Below are 24,515 nucleotides of genomic sequence, written 5' to 3'. Positions count from 1 at the left end.
ATAATATATTTATTTCACAAAAGAAAGCGAGGTTTCAGAGAAGTTCAGGAAGTTGCCCAATGTCACACAGCTAGTACTTAAACCAGATGTCATCTGACTCCAAGTCTGTGCTTTTAACTATTATAACTATGATTCATTGTTCTGTAAAGTTCTCTTGGACCCTTCTCCCACCATGGATTCCCTTTCTTCATACTTCCATTTGCTCTGTACCCCTTATCCCATTGGGGTACCTAACTAAGAAATGTACATACAAAAAACAACAGACATGGGAACAGGTATACTAGTATATAACAGAGTCCAGATAACTTCAGATACAAGATTTCTCTGGTATGCTGAGCTCAGCTAAATCATGGGACTTGAACCTTACGTATGGCTGTGGAGAGGAAGAGTGAAATGGCTAAGGACATAAGAAAGGGGCTCACGCTACAGACTTACTATACAGTGGCAGATCATAGAAAACTTTTTAGCAGTCTTGATCTTAACCAACATGTGATCCATCTTGCTAGTAAAATATTACACAGTGAACATCCTTGGTCCTGCCTAATCATACATTAGTAATTTTTCCTCCCTTGAAAATCAATAGTTGGTGAGGAAGGAGGCAGGCAAGGCAGAAGTGTGCCTCAGGGTTCTCATCTACCCATTCTCCCTCATAGTGAGGGCACAGGAAGGTTTTCTCTTTTTTTTTTTTTCCTTGTTTTTTTCTTGGAGTTTCTTTTTTTATGAGTCAAGGCTCAAACATGGGGAGAAATGAAGAACGATCTCCTCTCCTCAGCACTTAATAAAATGTAAATTATTGCTAAAAAATTGTTCATAAAATTTTTGCCTAGCTATACATTCCCTTATATAGACTTTTTACTGTAATGTACGTAAAACACACATATGAGTATGATATACTTGCTTAACAACTTAGTATTACAAGAATATTTGAAAATTGACATGAATTCAACCAATGTATGATTACAAATTTTGAAGTAACAAAATATCGGTTGCAGAGTCTTCAGTATAATGTTACCCTTTTCTAGCTCCACTATAAGTAAACTATCTGCCTGGTTTCAGTTACTCCTCTATCTCCAACCCAAAGGTAGGAAGATGAATGTTTGATTAATGAACAACATAGGTTTTATTTTAACATGTAACTCCAATCCAGTAGAATCATATGATCTATAAATTAAACCAAACTTGAAAGTGCTAATTTCTAAAAATACTGGCTTTTAAAAAGTTTAATATCTATCCCCAGTTATGGAATAACATATTACAAATGTAAAAATGTTATTTTTCTTAGTAGAGATATCACCTATATAAAATAGCAAGCAGTACTGACATACATACCAGTGACTGTAGCATTACTTTCATCTCTATTATTGGCTTCAATAGCACCATGAGATTTTAGCAACTCTTTCATTTTATCATTATCTGCTTCATCCAAAGCAGTCTTCTGTTTTTGATCTTTCTGGTTAGGGTTTGCTCCATGTTGTAGTAGTATTTCAGCTGCCTACAAGGAGTTTTTCAAAGTTTTATCTACACATATCTGCTTTAAGACACTACTACCAAGCACTAGAAATAATCCATAAAAGTTTTCAAACTCTAGTCAAGAAAACTTTTGATTAAATTTGATATAGCAATTGCTAACTGATCCATTGATTTGGCCTGATTAGTTTTTCTTCCAGAGAGCCAAAAAACATAATATGAAAATAAAAAATGTTCTACAAGACCTTTAAAGAAGAACTAACATCAATACTTCTCAAACTATTTCATGAAACAGAAAAAGAGGGAACACTTCCAAACACATTCTATGAGGCCAATATCAACCTGATTCCAAAACAGACAAAGACACATCAAAGAAAGGAAACTTCAGACTAATATCTCTAATGAACATAGATGCAAAAATTCTCAATAAAATTCTGGCAAATCAGATACAAAAACATATCAAAAAGACAGTGCATCATGATCAAGTAGGGTTCATCCCAGGAATGCAAGGTTGGTTCAACATAGGGAAATCAAAAAATGTAATTCATCGTATCAATAGACTCAAAGACAAGAATCATATGATCATCTCAATAGATGCAGAAAAAGCATCTGATAAAATATAGCATCCCTTCATATTCAAAATGCTAGAAAAACAAGGGATAACAGGAACATACCTCAACATTGTAAAGGCTATCTATGCTAAGCCCCAGCCAACATGATTCTAAATGGAGAAAAATTGAAAGCATTCCCTCTAAAAACTGGAAGAAGACAGGAATGCCTTCTTTCACCACTTCTATTTAATATAGTTCTTGAAACTCTATCCAGAGCAATTAGACAGGCAAAAGAAATTAAAGGGATACAGATAGGAAAAGAAGAACTCAAATTATCACTATTTGCAGATGATATGATTCTATACCTAGAAGACCCAAAACATTCCACCAGAAATCTTCTAGAACTAATAAATGAATTCAGCAAAGTAGCTGATATAAAATCAACACCATAAATCAAAGGCATTTCTGTACATCAGTGACAATCCCACTGAAAGTGAAACTAGGAAAACCATCCCATTTACAATAGCCTGAAAAATAAAATACTTGGGAATCAACTTAATGAAAGAGGTGAAAGACCTCTCAATGAAACTACAGAATGCTAAAGAAAGAAATTAAAGAAGACCTTAGAAGATGGAAAGATCTCCTTTGTTCTTGGATAGGCTGAATTAATATTGTCAAAATGACCATACTACCAAAAGCATGACACAGATTTAATGCAATTCCAATCAAAATCCCAATGGAATTCCTTATAGAAATAGAAAAAGCAATCATGAACATCTGGAAAAATAAGAGACCCAGAGTAGCCAAAGCAATCCTTAGCAAGAAGATTGAAGCTGGTAGCATTACTACACCAGACCTAAAACTATACTGCAGAGAAATAGTAACAAAAACAGCATGGTATTGGCACCAAAATAGACCTGTAGACCGATGGTACAGAATAGAGAACACAGAGTCTAACCCATATAACTTCAGTTATCTTATATTAGCAAAGACGCCAAAAACATTCATTGGAGAAAAGATAGCCTCCTCAACAAATGGAGCTAGGAAAACTGGAAATCCACATGTAACAAAATGAAATTAAACCTCTATCTCTCACCATGCACAACACTACACTCAAAGTGGATCAAGGACCTAGGAATTATACCAGACACCTTGCGCCTAATGAAAAGTAGAAAGAGTAAAGAAAAAGTAGGCCCAAATCTCCATCATGTTAGATTAGGCTCTAACTTTCTTAATAAAACTCCTGTAGTATAAGAATTAAAACCAAGAATCAATAAATGAGATGGATTCAAACTAAAAAGCTGCTTCTCAGCAAAAGAAACAATCAGCGAGGTGAACAGAGAGCCTACAGAATGGGAGCAAATCTTTACCACAAGCACATCAGGTAGAGCACTAATCTAGGATATATAAAGCACTCAATAAATGGGACAAGGAATTTAACAGACACTTCTCAGAAGATGATATGCAATTAATCAACAAACATGAAAAAATGTTCAATATTTCTAGCAATTAGAGAAATGCAAATTAAAACTACTCTTAAGATTTCATTTCACTCCAGTCAGAATGGCAGCTATTAAGAATACAAACAACAATTAGCTTTGGCCAGGATGTAGGGAAAAACGCACATCACTGGTGGGACTACAAACTGGTGCAGCCAATCTGGAAAGCAGTATGGAGATTCCTTGGAAAACTGAAATGGAACTACCATTTGACCCAGCTATTGCACTCCTCAGTCTATATCCAAAGGATTTAAAAACAGTATACTACAGAGACACAGCCATATCAATGTTTATAGCAGCACAATTCACAATAGCTAAATTATGGAACCAACCTAGATGCCCTTCAGTAGATGGATAGGGAAATTTTGGTGTACATACACACAATGGAACATTACTCAGAATTAAAAGAGAATAAAATCATGGCATTTGCAGGTAAATGGATGAAGCTGAAGAATATAATGCTAAGTGAAGTAAGCCAATCCCCCAAAACCAAAGGCCAAATGTTTTCTTTGATATGTGGATGCTGATTCATAATGGGCCTGGGGGGGAGCATGGGAGGAATAGAGGAATTTTAGATAGGGCAAAGGGGGAGGTAGGGGAAAGGAGAGGGTAAAGGGGTAGGGATGATGGTAGAATGAGTCAGACATCATTTCCCTAAGTACATGTATGAAGGCACGAATGGTGTGAAAATATGTTGTGTACAATGACTTGAAAAATTGTGCTCTATATGTGTAATATGAAATGAATTGCATTCTTCCATCATGTATAACAAATTAGAATTTAAAAAATATATTACTGGAAAAAAAGAAAGACTATATAAAAAGAAAGAAAGAAATAAAGAAACTGCTGTTACTGCTAGGGCTGTAGCTCAGTGGTAAAGTGCTTATCTCGCATGTGTGAGGCACTGGGTTTGATCCTTAGCACCACATAAAAATAAATAAAGATACTGTGTATTCATCTACAACTCTCTCTCTCTCTTATTTATACATATATGAAACTGTTGTTGTTTTTGGTGTGACAATGGAATTATGGTTAGGTTTTTTTTTTAAAGAGTCTTTAGAGGGAGGTTTGCTATGATATTTAAAGATAAAGTCTGGTAAATAATATGGGAGAGGAGAAAGAATCAGGATTGGGTACAGATGAAACAAGATTGTTCATAAATGACACTTGTTGAAGCAAAAGGATGTATACATGGGGTTTATTACACTGTACATGTTTAAAATTCTCATAATGTAAAATAAAAGAGAAATAAATTCAGGTTGAATTTAAAAAAAAAAAAACAAAGAAAATATATACCCCACAGCCGTGCCCCCAATGAACCACTTTCTCCAGCCATACCACATCCACCTCCAATCATCACCCAGTTAATCCCATCAGGGATCAAATTCACTGATTATGTTAAAGCTATAATATGGTCTTTTTTCCTCCAAACCCTTTTGCATTGTCTCACATGTGAGCTTTTGGAGGACATGACATCTAAACCATAATACTTAGGTTAGTGAATCTTTATCATAAATCTTTATCCAGTTGACTCCAGTGTTGTGACATTATTTGATCCAACATCCATTCCCAAGCCCCTTCTCCTTTGTTATCTTCCTTTATAAAGGCTAGAAAATCTAAAAACATGCTTTCACAGTCTTTCCTGCACCTATGAGTGACTTCAAGAAAACTTTTACATTCTTAGTTTAAAAAACAGAAACAATTGAGACCAACTCTTCATCTTTCTTCCTATCTTAGATGAGTATGTGATCTCAGGAACTGTGTAGCCATCTTGTGACTATAAAGCAACAAACATGAAAGATAGAGTTTTGATGATACCATTAAACTTCTATATCAATTCTAGACTACCTACCTCTAACTTTCTTTAAGTGAGAAAAGAAATGAATAATTGCATATTCAAAAAAGAAAGAAAGAAAATACAAAATGCTGACTTCATTGTTATAAAAAGTTAACAGAGGTAGGCCCACTTCTAGATCAGTTCTGCCCCAAAGAATTTTCTGTAATAAAGAAATGTTCTATATCTGCTCTGTTCAATAGAGTAGCTATTAGTCACATGTGGCTCGCTGCAGGATATAAAATGTGGCTAATGTGACTAAAGAAATGTATTTTGAATTTTATTTAATTCAAGTTTACATAGCAAAATTAGCTCACAGTTACCTCATAGAATAGCATAGGTGTAGATGCTGTGTAGATTTAGTCACTTGCATGCAAATGTGAAATCAAAATTAAGAACGGTTGCAAATTAGATTATGGTATAAATCAATTAGCAGAAACTGGTGAGTAACCCCACTTGTATGAGGCAAAAAAGTGACTCAAAGTACTTGAAAAACTTATGACTAGGAAAAAAGGTTCAGGATTTTGTTAAAATGAAGATATCTTATGTGCTAATAGATTTTTATCTTTCTGCTCTGTCCATGGATGGAGAGGCAGAGAAATGTAGAAGCAAATGAGTCAGCAGAAATGACTAAATATAGTCCTTATTTGTTGTGTTTGTCTAGAAGTAACAGAGCTTAAAGGGAAACACCCTTGTTTTAAAGTCAAACATATATAACTCCTGCTACTTACTAGCTGTGTCCTTAAGCAAGCTGCTTAAAATCTCTGAATCTCTTTTTAAAATCACTTATGAGGATTAAATGTAAGTCCTTATAAAGTATCTGGCACATAGTGGGATCTTAAAAAAAACTAGCTCTCTAATACCCCATTTTTCCTTTAGAGAGCTGAAAAGTACCTGTAGTAAAGACATACAGATCCCTGGCAAAGATCTTTGATTAGATATGCAATAGCACCTCAATTAAGTCTAAATAAAGGTGTGGAAGGGAAATTTTACCTACTTATTTTTAAATGATAGGATCAGCAATACCTCAATCCAGCAGTTTCTAAGTCTGACTCCTCAATAATGTAAATTGTGGAACTATTTAAAAATATTTAAATAGATTTCTCATATCATTCCCAGAGATTAATTCAGCACACTAGAAATCCAGGCCTTAATCTGAAAAAATTTATTTATAGCACTAAATGGGGGAGGGGGAGTTTGTTTTCAGAAAAGGAAGCTTGTCTAGACTCTTGAAACTTAGGCCATATTAATAATAACTATTCTGCCAATGTGTTAGGATGAAGGCTTCTCTAGGTCCTGCCTCTAATATATTCATACGGATTTATTTTAATATCTTAGTTTAGAAAACACAAAAAATCAACTCAGAGAGACTGTGACCCTAAACAGCTTTTTTCAATAATACTTATTAATAGGAAAAAGTCTAGACCAGCAACAGGACAGCAAGGCACTAAATAGGAAATGTTAAAGCTACAGTTAGGAGAGAGTTACAGTAAAATGATAAGGTGGGCCTAAGGGCCAAAAAGCTTAGCAAAGATTAGGTGATCAAAAAATAGGCCCTTCAACTGTCTAAAAAAAAAAAAAAAGTAATCAGCCTTCCTGAAGTGATCACTACCACACAATCATGACTGAAAACATTTCAGATGCCCAAAAAATCCCTCTATTCCCTGCAGTGAATTCCCCCTACAACCCTTTGGTCCCAGGCAACCTGTGATCTACTTCTATCACTTTAAATTTTGCCATTTGCAGAATTCCTTACGAATGCAATCATGCAGTGTCTGGTCTTTGACTTAACCTGTTTTTGAGATTCACCCATGTTGATATGAGAATCAATAATTTGTTCCTTTTAACAATTTAATTATTCATTTACAATTGACAGACATTGGAGATCATTTCCAATTTGGGCTATTATGAATAAAGCCGCTACTCACATTCTGGTGCAAGTATTTGTGTGGACAAACAGTTTTCATTCTCTTGGGTAAATATCTAGGAGTGGACAAATAATTCATACAGTAAGTTTGTATTTTCTTTGTGATGCTCTGGATCCAAGCCAAGGCCTCACATGCCAGACAAGCCCTGTATTACTGAATGACATCCCTAGTCTAGTAAGTGATTTAATAATGTAATAAGGGGCTAGGAATGTGGCTCAAGTGGTAGCATGCTCACCTAGCATGCTTGAAGCACTGGGTTCGATTCTCAGTACCACATAAAAATAAAATAAAGATATTGTGTCCACCTAAAACTAAAATTAAAAAAATAATGTAATAAAAATTTACCAAACTGTTTTCTCAAGTATATCATTTTGTACTTTTACTAGTACTCTGTAAGACTTAAATAACTCTATAGTATTTGGTATTGTCAGGCATTTTAATTTTAGCCATTCCAGTTGGTATATAAAGGTATCTGACAAATGAATCATCTTTCTAAGCCTTATTTGCCATTCATATACTTTCTTGGATAAAGTGGCTATTGAAATCTCTTGCCCAGTTTTTATTGGGTTGTTGGTCATGTTATTGAGTTCAAAGAATTCTTCATACATTCTAGATACAGATTATTTATCAGATACATGATTCAGGAGATGTTTTCTTCCAATCTGAGAGACCTGACCTTTTATTTTAATAATGTCTTTGAAGAAATTTTTTAATTTTATTGTCTAAGTTCATGCCTCTTATACCCTATTTCAGGAATTTTTTCCTACCTCAAAATCATCAAATTTTCTTTCAGGAGATTATTTTCACTATTTCATTTAGGTCTATGCTTTTAAAGTGTTTCATTTTTTTTGCAAATGGAAATCTAAACATCTTAACTCCATTTGTTGAAAGAGTATCCTTTGTCCTTCCATCTATTGAACCTGCCTTTGTACTACTGTCAAAAATCAATTGACCATGTATTTGGGGGTCTGTTTCTAGATGCTTTATTCTGTTTAATTGTTCTATATATAAAACTCAGTGGTTCATAAAGGGTGATGATTTTGTCCTCTAGGACACATTCAGCAATGTCTGGAGATGTTTCTGAGGGTCACAAATGAGGGTTAGAGGTGTTGTTGACATCTAGTGAGTAGAAGTCAGAGATGCCTCTAAATTATAGGACAGTACTTCACAACAAAAAAAGTATCCAGGCCCAAATGTCAGTAGTGCCAAGGTTGAGAAAACCTAGTCTAACTTATTATGTAAGTCACTACTTCGTCATTGCTCTAGCTACGGAGTATCTATGCACACTAGAGGCAGTGTTAAGTTTTTAATATTGTTCTTTTTCAAAACTGCCTCAGTTGTTTTAAGTTCTCTTGATTTTCATATAAATTCTAGAATTACATTATCAATATCTACAAAAATTCCTGTTGGGATTTTGATCAAATTTGCATTGAATCTCTAGAAGAATTTGGGTGAAACTGACATGCTAGCAATATTTTTTTTAGTTTTTCAAGCCATGATCATGGTATGTATCTTTCCATTTATTTAAGTCTTCTTTAATTTCTCTCATTACAGTATAAAGGTTTTAAGCTTCCAATATTTTTGATATAACTATAAATGGTATTTTAAAAATTTCAATTTTTAATCATTCACTCTTGGTATATAGAAATACAATGAATTCTTGTTAGAATCACTTACTAGTTCTTGTGGTTCTTTTTGCAAAATTTCATATGAAACAGTTTTTGTCATGTTATATGAAATAACAACAGCTTCACTTTTTTCTTGCCAAACTGGATGTACATTCTCCTTGCACCTCCCCCAGCCCATGCCCTTTTTCTTCTATTATTATTATACTGGGTAAAACCTTCAGTATAATGTTGATTAGAAGGGATAAATACAGACATATTTGTCATATTTCTAATATTAAGAAAAAAAAACATTCAGTTTTTCATTATTAACCCTGCGGTTTTTTGAAGGTGCTCTTTACTAGACTGAGGAAGTTCGCTTCTCTAGGTTGGCAGAGAGCTTCTTTATTTCAATCACAAGTAATTTTTTTTCAAATGCCTTTTCTGCGTGTATTGAAATGATAATATAATTCTGTATTTTACTTACTTAATTTGAAAAATTCCATTAATTGCCAATATTAAACTAATTTTTTTGTGTGTTGATAACAGGTTTATTTATTTATTTTAAACTAATCTTATAGTCTAAGATAAACTCCAAGTAATCATGTTATATTTGTAAATATCACTGGATTCAACTTATTAATATTTTAACAATTTTTGCATGTATGTTCTTAAGGTATATTAGTCTGTAGTTTTGTTTACTTGTAATGCCTTCTCCTGGTCTTGGTATTAAAATAATACTAGCCTTGTAAAATCAGTTGTGAAATGTATCCTTTTTACTTTTCTGGAAGAGTTTGTATTAGACCTCCTTTTGTTTCTTCCTCAAGTATTTGGTGAAATTTATCAGTGAAGCCACTTGAGCCTGGAATTTGTAAAAAGGTTTTAAAACTATAAATTCATTTTCTTTTACAGAGGGTCACAAGAATTCTTTCTTTGTGAGCAAGTTTTGTTAGTTTCTTTCAAGAAAGTTACCCATCTTTAATTTAAGTTGTCCAATTTATTAGCATAAGTTATAATAATAGCCCTTTATTAACTCTTTAATACTGCATAATTTAGTAATATCCATTGATTTCTATTTTAAGTAATGTGTGTCTTATTTAAAATCTGACTAAAGGCTTATGAATTTTGTAAATCTTTTCAAAGAATCAATTTTCATCTTTGTTAACTGTATCTATTTTATATTTCATTGATTTCTGTTCTATTTACTTTGTCTTTTTATTTTTTTAAGCATATTAAGATGGAATCTAGATCACTTACTTTGTATATTTTTTAATTAAAGAAAAGGGCAGTTTAAGTTTTTCATTTCCATCAAAGTACTTATTGCTTTAGCTGCATTCATAATTTTTATGCTTTTTTATATTGTGTTATTTTAATTCAGTTTAAAATATTTTCTGATTTTTCCTTATGATTTCTTTTGGGAACTATTAGTTATTAAGAAGTTTATATTTAAATTTCTTTGCATTTGGAAATTTTACAGACATTTTTTGTTTATTGATTAATAGTTGCATACCACTTTGGTTACAGAATGTATTTTGTATGATTTCAAGTTTCTTAAATTTATTGAAACTTGTTTTATGGCCCTGGATATGTCTATGTTGGTCAGTGGTCTGTGAATACTTGAAAGAGTATACTATTGTTATTGGCATCTTCAACAAATGTCAGAGATATACTGGTTACTAATGCTGTTCAAAACTTCTATAACCAGAGTGTATACTTTTTCCATTACTCTCTGAAATAACTGAAATCTCCAGGTATGATTATGAATTTATTTTATTTTCAATTCTATCAGCATTTTCTTCATGTATTTGAAATTTAATTTTGTGTGTACACATTTTTAAACTGATATGTCCTCCTACTGAATTGTTCCCTTATTATTATGAAATGTTTCTCTTTATTTTTGGCAATACTACAGACTTTGAAAATCACTTTGTCTTAAATTACCAGAGATATTTTTCATTTTTATTATTCTTTGTGTATCTTTTCCCTTAATTTTACTTTTAACTTCTCTATGTCTTTATATTGAACAGAGTGAGCTTCCTGTAGACTGCATTTAATTTTGTCTTGCTTCTCTGTCTACCTGACAATGTCTGCCTTTTAACTGGAGCAATGTTATAGTTAGGCTCTGAAATGTCTCTCTAACATGTGTTAATGGCTCAGTCCTCAGCTTGACCTTATTTAAAATCTGACTAAAGGCTTATGAATTTTGTTAATCTCTTCAAAGAATCAACTTTCATCTTTGTTAACTTTGAGATCAATGAAAATTTGAAGAGGAGGGGCCTGCTGTTTATTTTGCCTATTTTCTCTACTTCTTTTGAATTGGATATTTTATCTCTATTGTCTGATCTATACCTTTATTATTTTTATGTGATTGCTCCAGGATTTTCAATATATATATTTCAGTTACCACACCTATTTTAAGATAAGAATAAACCATTTTGTGTATTTTAAGAACCTTACAACAGAATACTTTCCATTTCTCCCATTCATGTCTTTGTGTTACTCTTATTTTTTGTTTTAATTAAATAATTAAGCTCCACAATGCAATATTATTTTTATTTTAAGTAACCAAATTTCTTTTAATAGAATAAGGAAAGTACTTTTTAACCCACATATTTTATTCTTTTATAAATCTAAATTTTTTTCTAGTATTCTCTTCTTTCTGCCTGCAGAATTTACTTTAATATTTTAATGCACTCATTTGGAAATAAATTCCCTTAGCTCCTGCTGGTCTAAAAAGGTCTGTATTCCATCTTCATTTAAAAAAAATTAAGATAATTCACATACCATGAAATTCAATCTCTTACAGCATATAATTCAGTGAATTTTAGTATGTTCACAGGTTGTGTAACTATCACCACTTTCTAATTCTAGAACAATTTTCCCCCAAAAAAGAAACTCCATATCATCTAGTATTCATTCATTTCCTTCTCTTCCTTCCCCCTGGCAAGCAATAATCTAGTCTCTGTCTATACATATTTGCTTATTATAGACCCTACATATAAACAGAATCATATAGTATGTGATCTTTTACATCTGGCTTTTCACTTAGCACGATGTTTTCAAAGTTTTAAAACTCTTTTAAAAATAAAAACTTTCTTATAAATACATATATAAAATAAAAAGAATTGGGGATGTGTGCCAGTGGTTAAGCACCCCTGGGTTCAATCCCTAATGCCAAAAAAGGACACCATTTTTTTATACATTCATTCATCAACTGATAGACATTTGAGTTATTTTTACTTGCTGGCTCTTATATATCACTATGTACATTCATGTACAAGTATTATGGGAACATATGTTTTCAGTTCTCATGTGTAGATATTTAGGAGGAGAACTATTGGTTAATATGGTAACTTTATGTTTAACATTTTGAAAATGTTTTCCACAAAAAACTGCATCATTTTATGCTTTTATGAGCAATGTACAAGGTTCCAATTTCTCCATATCCTTTATTTTTAAAAGATTTTTTGATAGGGTATAGAATTCTAGGTTGACAAGTTTACAACAATGCTATCCTACCTCACTATAAAGAAATAGGGACAAGATGGAGAAAGTCAGAACAAACAAGTCAATGATAGAACAACTGTCATATATATGGAGTTAATAAAGATATGAGGCAAGATGCTGGCAATACATCAATGTCAAGAGAATTAAAATACCACTGTTTTTTTTTTCAAATATAATATCTCTCCTTAAAATAAAAGTAATAAAGGGCTGCAAAGTTAGCTCAGTAATAGAGACCTGCTCTAGTATGTGTGAGGCCATGGGTTCAATCCCCAACACTACATATTAATGAATTAATTAATATAAATAAGATGCAGACACAGAAAGTTACTCCAAAAGCAAAGTTTGATTATATCATATTATATATATTGGCTTGCTTTGTTCTGACTTTCTCCCTCTTGTCCCTATGTCTTTATATTGAGGATAGCATAGTTGGAAACTTGTCAACCTAGAATTCTCCACACTACAAAAACAAAAAAAAAAAAAAAGAAAAAGAAAAACTCTTTAAAAAATAAAGGATATAGAGAAATTGGAATCCTTGCACATTTGTTGATAAAAGCATAAATTTAGGTGAAGAGAAATGAACCTCTAGATTAAGGATCAACAAAGTATAGTTTGGGAGCCAAATGCCTGATTTGGTAAAAAAAAAGTTTTATTTTGGCAGAGCCACATTCATTTACATATTATCTATGGCTGCTTATGAACTACAACAGCCGTTGAATAGCTGCAACAGACTGTGTAATCCAGAAAATAAAAAATGTGTATATCTCATCTTTTACAGAATATATGCTTAACTCTGCTCCAGATCAGAACTGTCCTATAGAATCTTCTGTGACAATGAAAATATTCTATATTATCCAATATAGCCATCACTTACCACATGTAGGTGTTTTGCACTTGAAATGTGGCTATGCAGCTGAAGAACAGATTTTTAATTTTAATTAATTTTAAGCAATTTTTAATGTTTTCATTAGTACATCACAGTTATACATAATGTTGGGGTTCACTTTCTTTGACAGTAACTCCTTTAGTAGGAGATAACATTAAGAATATAATAAAGAAGTAAAAAAAAAAACCCTCCCAAATAATATAATCAGTAAATGGGCAAAAAGAACTAAATGGATACTTCTCAAAGAAGAAATACAAAGAGCCAACAAATATATGAAAAAAATGTTCAATATCATTAGAGATCAGAGAAATTCAAATCTAAACTACATTGAGAGTTCATCTCACTCCAATTAGAAAGATACCATCAAGAATACAAATTATAGATCCAACATGGCGGCGAGAGGGGAGGCAGCGCTTTCAGTACCTCCTCAACAACGAGGTTAGAGAGACGCATGGATACGCTTAGATTCGACCTGCTGAGAAACTCCTAGCAAAATTCCACTAAAGAGAGACCGGCCGGGAATTGGTAGGATTTTTGGAGGTGACAGTCTGCGCTAGACGAGTGAATCTCCGCCACGCAGCGCAGAGGTCCAGACCCACCAGCCGCTGCCCGCGCAACTCGGCGACTGTCAGCTGCCTGCACCCGGCCCCCGCGTCAGGGCGGATAGCCTCCGAGGCGCAGCGCAGCAGGAGCGGTGCAGGGACTCTAGGAAGAGGTCTCTCGCCAAGCCTTCGTGAAATAGCGAACCGGGAGCTGAAACCAACCAGAGACAGACCAGTCCCACCCCTCCCTTCGGACACTCAGGCAAGGAGCCTGGGGCCTGCCATAGCAGAGTGGTGACATCATCAGAGTTCCGCCAACAGAATTCCTTCCCAGTGGAATCCACGTTAGCACGTGTGTGACTTCCACCCGCTCCAGATACAAGCAGCCAGGAAACCTCGGGAATCTCTCCGGGGGCGTGTCTGTAGGGAAGCAGAGGGGATTCCAGATCCCCACCTCCCCTTAACACCAGCGGCCACACCCAAGATCTTAGCCGCCAGTTTCTAGGGGCGTGCCCACCAAAGGGGTCCGGAAAAATTAAACTGTTGGTTCCCAGATCACCCCACCACAGCACTGGGGCTTAGATGAATGACAGAGAGGGTGTTCATCGTTCGGGATATAGGACACGCGGTGGGGCTGCAAGTGTAATCAGATCCTTGGGGAACCGCCTCTGGTGAACAGGACCTGGCTGGCTGGCTGGGAGGAGGAACAGGGGGAGGGGCCGGATAAGTGAAAGGGCTCTGGACTAACAGGACTGAGGGACTCCCAGGAGCCACCGTACAGGGATTTCTGTCAGCACATAGAGGGCAGAAGCTCGGCTCAGAGGGCACAGCTCCGCCTATTGGAAGAGAAGAAAATGGGATTCAGCCATAGAACAGGGGATGCCAGCATGGCAGAGATCTGATGTCATCGGAGAGCGGCCGAGGAGAGAACTTCATCGGTGCCAGCGGCGACGGAAACAGTTGGTCCCCTGATAGGGAGGGTGAGTCACAGATACCCGAGTCTCTCTCGCTTTGTCATCGAGCCAGAGGGGAGGAGCGGGGCCGCCGCCCGCGCCCGCAAGGTAGGCAGACCTGCGACCAACCTGTAGATCAGGCCCAGCGGTCTGCAGGCGTGGTACACACTTCACCACAACTGGAGTAGGGGCAGAGCAGAGCCTTCGCCCGCGCCCAGATCAGGCCCAGCGGCCCGCCTGTGTGGTGGTCAAGTGACCCCAATTGGAGTGGGGGCGGAGCGGAACTGACACCCGTGCCCGCAAGGTGGGCAGACCGGCGACCAACCTGCAGATCAGGCCTAGCGGTCCCCGGGCGTGGTAGGAGGGGCAGGGCAGAGCCTTCGCCCCCACCTGCGAGGTAGGCAGACCTGCAACAGAACGGCGGATCAGGCCCAGGGGTCCGCGGGCGTAGTAGACACCTCACACCAATTGGAGGAGGGGCAGAGCAGAGCCCCCGCCCGCACCTGCAAGGGAGACTTTTCAACTATACAAGAGCAATATAAATATATACGGGGGGAAAAATTTCAAAAACACAACAGTTTCACCAAGAAGAAAGAAACGCAAGCAGTATGAAAAGACAAGGAAAGAAAGGACTACAAGCAATGCAGGTCAACTCAACTTTAGAAGAGGTAACAGCTGCAGCAGATGGAATGTCAGATAAAGAATTCAGGATATATATGCTTCAGATGATCTGGAGTATCAAGGAAGACATTAGACAGCAAAATCAGACAATGAAAGATCACTTCGACAAGGAATTACACAAACAAATCCAGGAAGCAAAGGATCAACTATACAGGGAGATAGAGGTTATAAAAAACAAACAAACAGAAATCCTAGAAATGCAGGAAGCAATAAACCAACTTAAAAACTCAATGGAGAATACTACCAGCAGAGTAGAACACTTAGAAGATAGAACATCAGACAATGAAGACAAAGTATTTCAACTGGAAAAGAACATAGACAGCTCAGCAAGACTGTTAAGAAACCATGAGCAGAACATCCAAGAAATATGGGATAACATTAAGAGACCAAACTTAAGAGTCATTGGGATACAGGAACGTATAGAACTCCATACCAAAGGAATGAGCAATTTATTCAATGGAATAATACGAGAAAACTTCCCAGATTTGAAGAATGAGACAGAATCCCAAATTCTAGAAGCCTACAGGACGCCGAATGTGCAAATTTATAAGAGATCCACACCTAGACACATTATAATGAAGATGCCCAACATACAGAATAAGGAGAGAATTTTAAAAGCTACAAGAGAAAGGAAGCAGATTACATTTAGGGGCAAGCCAATCAGGATAACAGCTGATCTTTCAACACAGACTCTGAAAGCTAGAAGATCCTGGAATAACATATTTCAAACACTGAAAGAAAATGGGTTCCAACCAAGAATTGTGTATCCAGCGAAATTAAGCTTCAGGATGGAAGATGAAATTAAAACCTTCCACGACAAACAAAAGTTAAAAGAATATGCAGCTAGAAAACTATCTCTTCAAAACATCCTCAGCAAAACATTACAGGAAGAGGAAATGGAAAATAACAATGAAAACCAACAGTGGGAGGTAGGACAGTAAAGGGGGGGGGATAATCAAAGAGGAAAACAAACCATGTTTAGTAACATAAATAAACAAATATGGCTGGAACAATAACCCATATCTCAATAATAACCCTAAATGTTAATGGCTTAAACTCACCAATTAAGAGACACAGGCTAGTAGAATGGATCACAAAACAAGACCCAACAATATGCTGCCTACAGGAGACACATTTGATAGGAAAAGACATACATAGGCTGAAGGTGAAAGGTTGGGAAAAATCATATCACTCATATGGACTTCGGAAACAAGCAGGTGTGTCCATACTCATATCAAATAAAATAGATTTCAAGCCAAAGTTAATCAAAAGGGATAAAGAGGGACACTACATACTGCTTAAGGGAACCATACACCAACAAGACATAACAATCATAAATATATATGCCCCAAACAATGGTGCAGCTATGTTTATCAAACAAACTCTTCTCAAGTTCAAGAGTCTAATAGACCACCATACAATAATCATGGGAGACTTCAACACACCTCTCACCACTGGACAGATCTTCCAAACAAAAGTTGAATAAGGAAACTATAGAACTCAATAACACAATTAATAACCTAGACTTAATTGACATATATAGAATATACCACCCAACATCAAGCAGTTACACTTTTTTCTCAGCAGCACATGGATCCTTCTCAAAAATAGATCATATATTATGTCACAGGGCAACTCTTAGACAATATAAAGGAGCAGAGATAATACCATGCATCCTATCTGATCATAATGGAATGGAACTGAAAATCAACGATAAAAGAAGGAAGGAAAAAGAATACATCACTTGGAGAATGAACAATAGGTTACTGAATGATCAATGGGTTATAGAAGACATCAAGGAGGAAATTAAAAAATTCTTAGAGATTAATGAAAACACAGACACAACATATCGGAATCTATGGGACACATTGAAAGCAGTTCTAAGAGGAAAATTCATTGCTTGGAGTTCATTCCTTAAAAAAAAAAAAACCAACAAATAAATGATCTCATACTTCATCTCAAAATCCTTGAAAAAGAAGAGCAAAACAACAGCAAAAGAAGTAGAAGGCAAGAAATAATGAAAATCAGAGCTGAAATTAATGAAATCGAAACAAAAGAAACAATTGAAAAAATTGACAAAACTAAAAGTTGGTTCTTTGAAAAAATAAACAAAATCGACAGACCCTTAGCCATGCTAGCGAAGAGAAGAAGAGAGAGAACTCAAATTACTAGCATACGGGATGAAAAAGGCAATATCACAACAGACACTTCAGAAATACAGAAGATAATCAAAAATTATTTTGAATCCTTATACTCCAATAAATTAGAAGATAGTGAAGGCATAGATAAATTTCTTAAGTCATATGATCTGCCCAGATTGAGTCAGGAGGATATAGAAAACCTAAACAGACCAATATCAATCGAGGAAATAGAAGAAACCATCAAAAGACTACCAACTAAGAAAAGCCCAGGACCGGATGGGTATACAGCAGAATTTTACAAAACCTTTAAAGAGGAACTAATACCAATACTTTTCAAGCTACTTCAGGAAATAGAAAAAGAGGGAGAACTTCCAAATTCATTCTACGAGGCCAACATCACCCTGATACCTAAACCAGACAAAGACACTTCAAAGAAAGAAAACTTCAGACCAATATCTCTAATGAACCTAGATGCAAAAATCCTCAATAAAATTCTGGCGAATCGGATACAAAAACATATCAAAAAAATTGTGCACCATGATCAAGTAGGATTCATCCCTGGGATGCAAGGCTGGTTCAATATACGGAAATCAATAAATGTTATTCACCACATCAATAGACTTAAAAATAAGAACCATATGATCATCTCGATAGATGCGGAAAAAGCATTCGACAAAGTACAGCATCCCTTTATGTTCAAAACTCTAGAAAAACTAGGGATAACAGGAACATACCTCAATATTGTAAAAGCAATCTATGCTAAGCCTCAGGCTAGCATCATTCTGAATGGAGAAAAATTGAAGGCATTCCCTCTAAAATCTGGAACAAGACAGGGATGCCCTCTTTCACCACTTCTGTTCAACATAGTTCTCGAAACGCTGGCCAGAGCAATTAGACAGACGAAAGAAATTAAAGGCATAAAAATAGGAAAAGAAGAACTTAAATTATCACTATTTGCAGATGATATGATTCTATACCTAGCAGACCCAAAAGGCTCTACAAAGAAACTATTAGAGCTAATAAATGAATTCAGCAAAGTGGCAGGATATAAAATCAACACGCATAAATCAAAGGCATTCCTGTATATCAGCGACAAATCCTCTGAAATGGAAATGAGGACAACCACTCCATTCAAAATATCTTGAAAAAAAATAAAATACTTGGGAATCAACCTAACAAAAGAGGTGAAAGACTTATACAATGAAAACTACAGAACCCTAAAGAGAGAAATAGAAGAAGATCTTAGAAGACGGAAAAATATACCCTGTTCATGGATAGGCAGAACTAACATCATCAAAATGGCGATATTACCAAAAGTTCTCTATAGGTTTAATGCAATGCCAATCAAAATCCCAACGGCATTTCTTGTAGAAATAGAGAAAGCAATCATGAAATTCATATGGAAAAATAAAAGACCCAGAATAGCAAAAACAATGCTAAGCAGGAAGTGTGAATCAGGTGGTATAGCGATACCAGACTTCAAACTATACTACAGAGCAATAGTAACAAAAACAGCATGGTACTGGTACCAAAACAGGTGGGTGGACCAATGGTACAGAATAGAGGACACAGAAACCAATCCACAAAACTACAACTATCTTATATTTGATAAAGGGGCTAAAAGCATGCAATGGAGGAAGGATAGCATCTTCAACAAATGGTGCTGGGAAAACTGGAAATCCATATGCAACAAAATGAAACTGAATCCCTTTCTCTCGCCATGCACAAAAGTGAATTCAAAATGGATCAAGGAGCTTGATATCAAATCAGAGACGCGCCGTCTGATAGAAGAAAAAGTTGGCTACGATCTCCATACTGTGGGGTCGGGCTCCAAATTCCTCAATAGGACACCCATAGCACAAAAGTTAATAACTAGAATCAACAAATGGGATTTACTCAAACTAAAAAGTTTTTTCTCAGCTAAAGAAACAATAAGAGAGGTAAATAGAGAGCCTACATCCTGGGAACAAATCTTTACTCCTCACACTTCAGATAGAGCCCTAATATCCAGAGTATACAAAGAACTCCAAAAATTAGACAATAAGATAACAAACAACCCAATCAACAAATGGGCCAAGGACCTGAACAGACACTTCTCAGAGGAGGACATACAATCAATCAACAAGTACATGAAAAAATGCTCACCATCTCTAGCAGTCAGAGAAATGCAAATCAAAACCACCCTAAGATACCATCTCACTCCAGTAAGATTGGCAGCCATTATGAAGTCAAACAACAACAAGTGCTGGCGAGGATGTGGGGAAAAGGGTACACTTGTACATTTCTGGTGGGACTGCAAATTGCTGCAGCCAATTTGGAAAGCAGTATGGAGATTTCTTGGAAAGCTGGGAATGGAGCCACCATTTCACCCAGCTATTCCCCTTCTTGGTCTATTCCCTAAAGACCTAAAAAGAGCATGCTACAGGGACACTGCTACATCGATGTTCATAGCAGCTCAATTCACAATAGCAAGACTGTGGAACCAACCCAGATGCCCTTCAATAGACGAATGGATTAAAAAAATGTGGCATTTATACACAATGGAGTATTACTCTGCATTAAAAAATGACAAAATCATAGAATTTGCAGGGAAATGGATGGCACTAGAGCAGATTATGCTAAGTGAAGCTAGCCAATCCCTAAAAAACAAATGCCAAATGTCTTCTTTGATATAAGGAGAGTAACTAAGAACAGAGTAGGGACGAAGAGCATGAGAAGAAGATTAACATTAAACAGAGATGAGAGGTGGGAGGGAAAGGGAGAGAAAAGGGAAATTGCATGGAAATGGAAGGAGACCCTCAGGGTTATACAAAAGAACATACAAGAGGAAATGAGGGGAAAGGGAAAAATAATACAAGGGGGAGAAATGAAGGTCAGTAGAGGGGGTAGAGAGAGAAGAGGGGAGGGGAGGGGAGGGGAGGGGGGATAGTAGAGGATAGGAAAGTTAGCAGAACACGACAGTCACTAGTATGGCAATATGTAAATCAATGGATGTGTAACTGATGTGATTCTGCAATCTGTATATGGGCTAAAAATGGGAGTTCATAACCCACTTGAAGCAAAGTGTGAAACATGATATATCAAGAACTATGTAATGTTTTGAACAACCAACAATAAAAAAAAAGAATACAAATTATAATAAATGCTGCCAAGAATGTGGGGAAAAAGATACACTCATAGCTTGTTGATGGGACTGCAAATTAGTATAACCAGTTTGAAAAGCAATGTAGAATGGAACCATCATATGATCCAGTTGTCCCATTCCTTGGTATTTATCCAAAAGAAGTAAAATCAGTATACTGTAGTGATAAAAGTACATCAATGTTTGTACCAGTGCAATACATAATAGCCAAGTTATGGAATTGGCCCAGGTACCTGTCAACAGATGAATGGATAATATGGTATATACATACAATGAAATTTTACTCAGCCATAAAAAAGAATGAAATTATGGCATTTGCTGGCAAATGGATGAAACTAGAGAACATCATGCTTTATTGAAGTAAGCCAAACTCAGAAAGTCAAAGGTTGAAAATGTTTTTTCATATGCAGAGACTAGAACAAAGTAAGGGGGAAAATGGGGAATCCAATGAAAATAGTAGATCAGTGAAGTTGTGGAAGGGGATAGAAGGTTAAGGGGGAGGAAGAAGAAAAAGGGAGGAATGTGGGTGAAATTTTAAGGAACTTAAATAACTACATGTGTATAGTGGCTATAGTACTTAATCAAATTCTTTGTTTCAGGGATAAAGAAAAAAAAATGTCTTTCTCAAGCAGTAGAATTAGGTTTAGAATATAAGTTTTCCAATATTATTTCAGTGTTTTATCCATTACACTAAGCTTCCCTTTTGATATCTCCTGTGGTTAATTTTCTGTTCCTAATGTTCATTTTTTACAGAAGACCCTCTATATCTGAGTAATCATTATTCAGTTCCCTGAAATCACCAAATTGCTATGAGGAAAGACAGAGTCTTTAAAAATAGGAAAATTCTCACTAATTAAGACCACCTATAAAACTGACCCAAATAGAACATCTCTTTTTGCTTATTATATGGTATCTATCCCATATACTATGTCAATATCTTTCCCCTAACTTGTTTACTACTGGTTACTGACTTTGTAAATAGTCAAAAATAAAATGAAAATATACTTCAAGTTGATTTCAAAGTAAAAAAGGAAAGATGTTGGATTTTTCTCCAGTCATACATTAAAATAATGTTGGATAAGTGTCTGAAGCACCGTAAAGACACTGATGAGTAAGAAACTGACAGCTTAACAAAAGCAAAATTACAATGGTTTGAATATGAAAGAACTAATAGATGACCTAGAAAAAAACTTATGATTGTTCTTAAAATTTTGAAAAGAAATTTTTCTTGAGACCACAATGCAAAAATTAACTGTAAGGACTGGGTGCAGTGGCACATACCTGTAGTCTCAGTGGCTTCAGAGGCTGAGACAGAAGGATCATGAGTTCAACGCCAGCCTCAGCAATTTATTGAGGCCTTAAACAACTCAGTAGTGAGACCCTGTCTCTAAATAAAATACAAAATCGGGCTGGGATGTGGCTAAGTGGTTGAATGCCCCTGAGTTCAATCCTTGGTACTCCCCCAAAAAAGAAAAAAAAAAAAACTATAAGAATGTCGTAGGTGCTATCATACAATTTTGCCAAAAAAAAAAAAATCAGGCCTGAAACATTTTATAACAGCAATTAAGCTGTTTAAGAAATTAGTATGTTTTAATTAGAACTAAATTGAATTATGATGGGTTATACATCCCAATATATAATTAAGTTGAAAATAGTATAATTAAAATGCCTTTAATACACTTAATCTACCAAACATCATAGCAACATAGTCCACTAAAAAGTATTATTGTTTACCTTTGTGATTATGTAAAGGGAAATGTGGCTACCCAGTATCAAGACAATATATCATAGCACATACTGCTACACCAAGAAAGGACCAAAATTCAAAATCTGAATATGGTTTTCTGTTGCTTTTTTACCATCATAAAGTCAAACTGTTAAGTCAGGAACTGTCAGTAAATAATGTTCAGAAATGTGTTAACGCAGCAGGTCACTTTCAAGGTTGGTTGTTAGCTGCCATCAATGAACTTGACTGGTAAGCAGTACCATACCACTAATATAAAACTGCCTGATAGTAGCTCACTATGTTTAAGCTATTTACACAACAATGTGGTATATTCTTCTGGGAGTCTGGAATTTTGCTACCCGGTAAGCAAGCGCAGCTTGCCTACAAAAAAATTCTTGGACGTTGAGTCTCTCATGGGCTTTCATGGCCAGAAATATTGCATACATATTCCTAGATTTTCACTGCTGTGGGGAGTAAGCTCTGTGTGATCCCTTACAAAGAGGAGCGCATAAGAAAGCTTTCACATAGATACTCCATATTCCTTTCGTCATTTTCTCTTATGACCCAAATATGTATCCTTACTACATTGCTGTTACAAATCTTAGCCATAAGAACAACTATATACCAAGTTCTAGAAGTCCTTCTTATTAGATATGGAAAATAACAAACCCCCAAAGTAGTGAGACCCGGGGAAATGGGAGTGAGAAGGAAAGTTATACATTGAGAGCATTGAACCTTTCCCAATATATTCTTTCCTGGTGATAAAACAAACCCTGCAGAAAAGGTGTCCATCAAACCTGGAAGGGCAGTCTCTGCAAAGAGGCCAAAGCATTAACCCTTCTGCAAACAAATCCTTTCCAGATACCAACCACTGACCCCAGCCCTTCCATCAAGTCCAGTATAATAAATTCCAGAAACTGACCACTGACCCTAGACTCCCTCCCATTTTGCCCCATAAAACAAATCCTAAATTCCTAAGCACTAAAACTGACTCCTTCACTGATGATAGAACAAACTCCAAATTCCCAGGTGCCCAAAGAAAGTTGATATGCTCACTAGACCACCTCTCAGAATATCTATATAAGCCCAGGCCCTTTATTTGTTTGGGGGCTCATTTTCCACCAGGAAAGTGGGTCCCACCATGGCGTCATTTCGTCCCTGCATCTCCTGCTCCTGTGTGAACTTCATTCCTGAATAAAGTGCTGAACTGATTTGTGAAGTTTGCGTTCATCCTGGTCTTTTTGTACTAATACTTCTAACATGCCTCTAAATGTAGGGATGATGTTGGTGACCCCCAACAAAAATATGAGAATTAACTTTTTTTTTAAGATGCCATTTTTCAGAATAATGTCCAAAACCCTGATTTTCCCACTAAGAAATTCTGATCTATATTTAAGTGGTTTCAAACTAAGTGGCCTTTTCCCTGTACTAAGTAGTAGGTTTGTCACTTCATTGACTCTTTCTGTTTGCTTTCTTCCATTTCAGAACCACACAGCCTTGAGAATTTGTGTATTATTTTTTAACTTTAAATATCTTAAAGGCCAAAAAGTTTATTTTGGTAAAAAAAAGTCACAATGAACATAAACCTACTTACTATCATCTCATTCTTAATCATTAGCTCACATCTCTTATATCTGTAAATCATAAATTTGATGATACTATTCCTTCACATGACTACACTTTGGCTGAAAGCAGTAGGAACACTTTTACAAAATTAAAGTCACAAGGCTCTTAAAAATATCAAGAGACAGATAAACAGATACTCAAGAGGGATCCAAGAAATTTTTTCTATAAATCCTGGTTTTACATTGCTATTGTTGGTTGTGGTACTGTCCTTAACTGTATTTTCAAAACCAATAATTATTCCTGAAGTCTATAGTGTCACTGATAACAACAAGTTTTCTAGGGAGAAAAATCTAGGAAGACTGCCAAACAAAAAGGTTAGTTTAAAAATCTAAAGAGTTTCAAAGTCTATATCAGAAATTCTGTGTTACCCAAATAATGATCCAAGTAATCTTCTCTTGTGTTATTTTTACTATGACTGCCTGAAGAGA

General features: G+C 35.7%; 1 protein-coding gene across 1 annotated transcript in view; it reads right to left on the bottom strand.

The window, feature by feature from the left end:
* The window catches only part of Ankrd31 (ankyrin repeat domain 31), a 189,519-nt gene that overhangs the window by 49,864 nt on the left and 115,140 nt on the right, over window positions 1-24,515 (bottom strand). The window contains exon 18 of the mRNA XM_058574096.1: window positions 1,330-1,492. Coding sequence (XP_058430079.1) covers window positions 1,330-1,492 — 163 coding nt within the window. The remainder of the gene's footprint in view (window positions 1-1,329; window positions 1,493-24,515) is intronic.

This window comes from Marmota monax, unplaced genomic scaffold, assembly GCF_021218885.2.
Source record: "Marmota monax isolate L192 unplaced genomic scaffold, Marmota_monax_Labrador192_F-V1.1 WCK01_AAM20220418_F8-fsc00018, whole genome shotgun sequence".
NCBI classification, from domain to species: domain Eukaryota; kingdom Metazoa; phylum Chordata; class Mammalia; order Rodentia; family Sciuridae; genus Marmota; species Marmota monax.
Note: the sequence above shows the minus strand (reverse complement) of the source record. Positions and strands in the feature narration are given on the sequence as shown.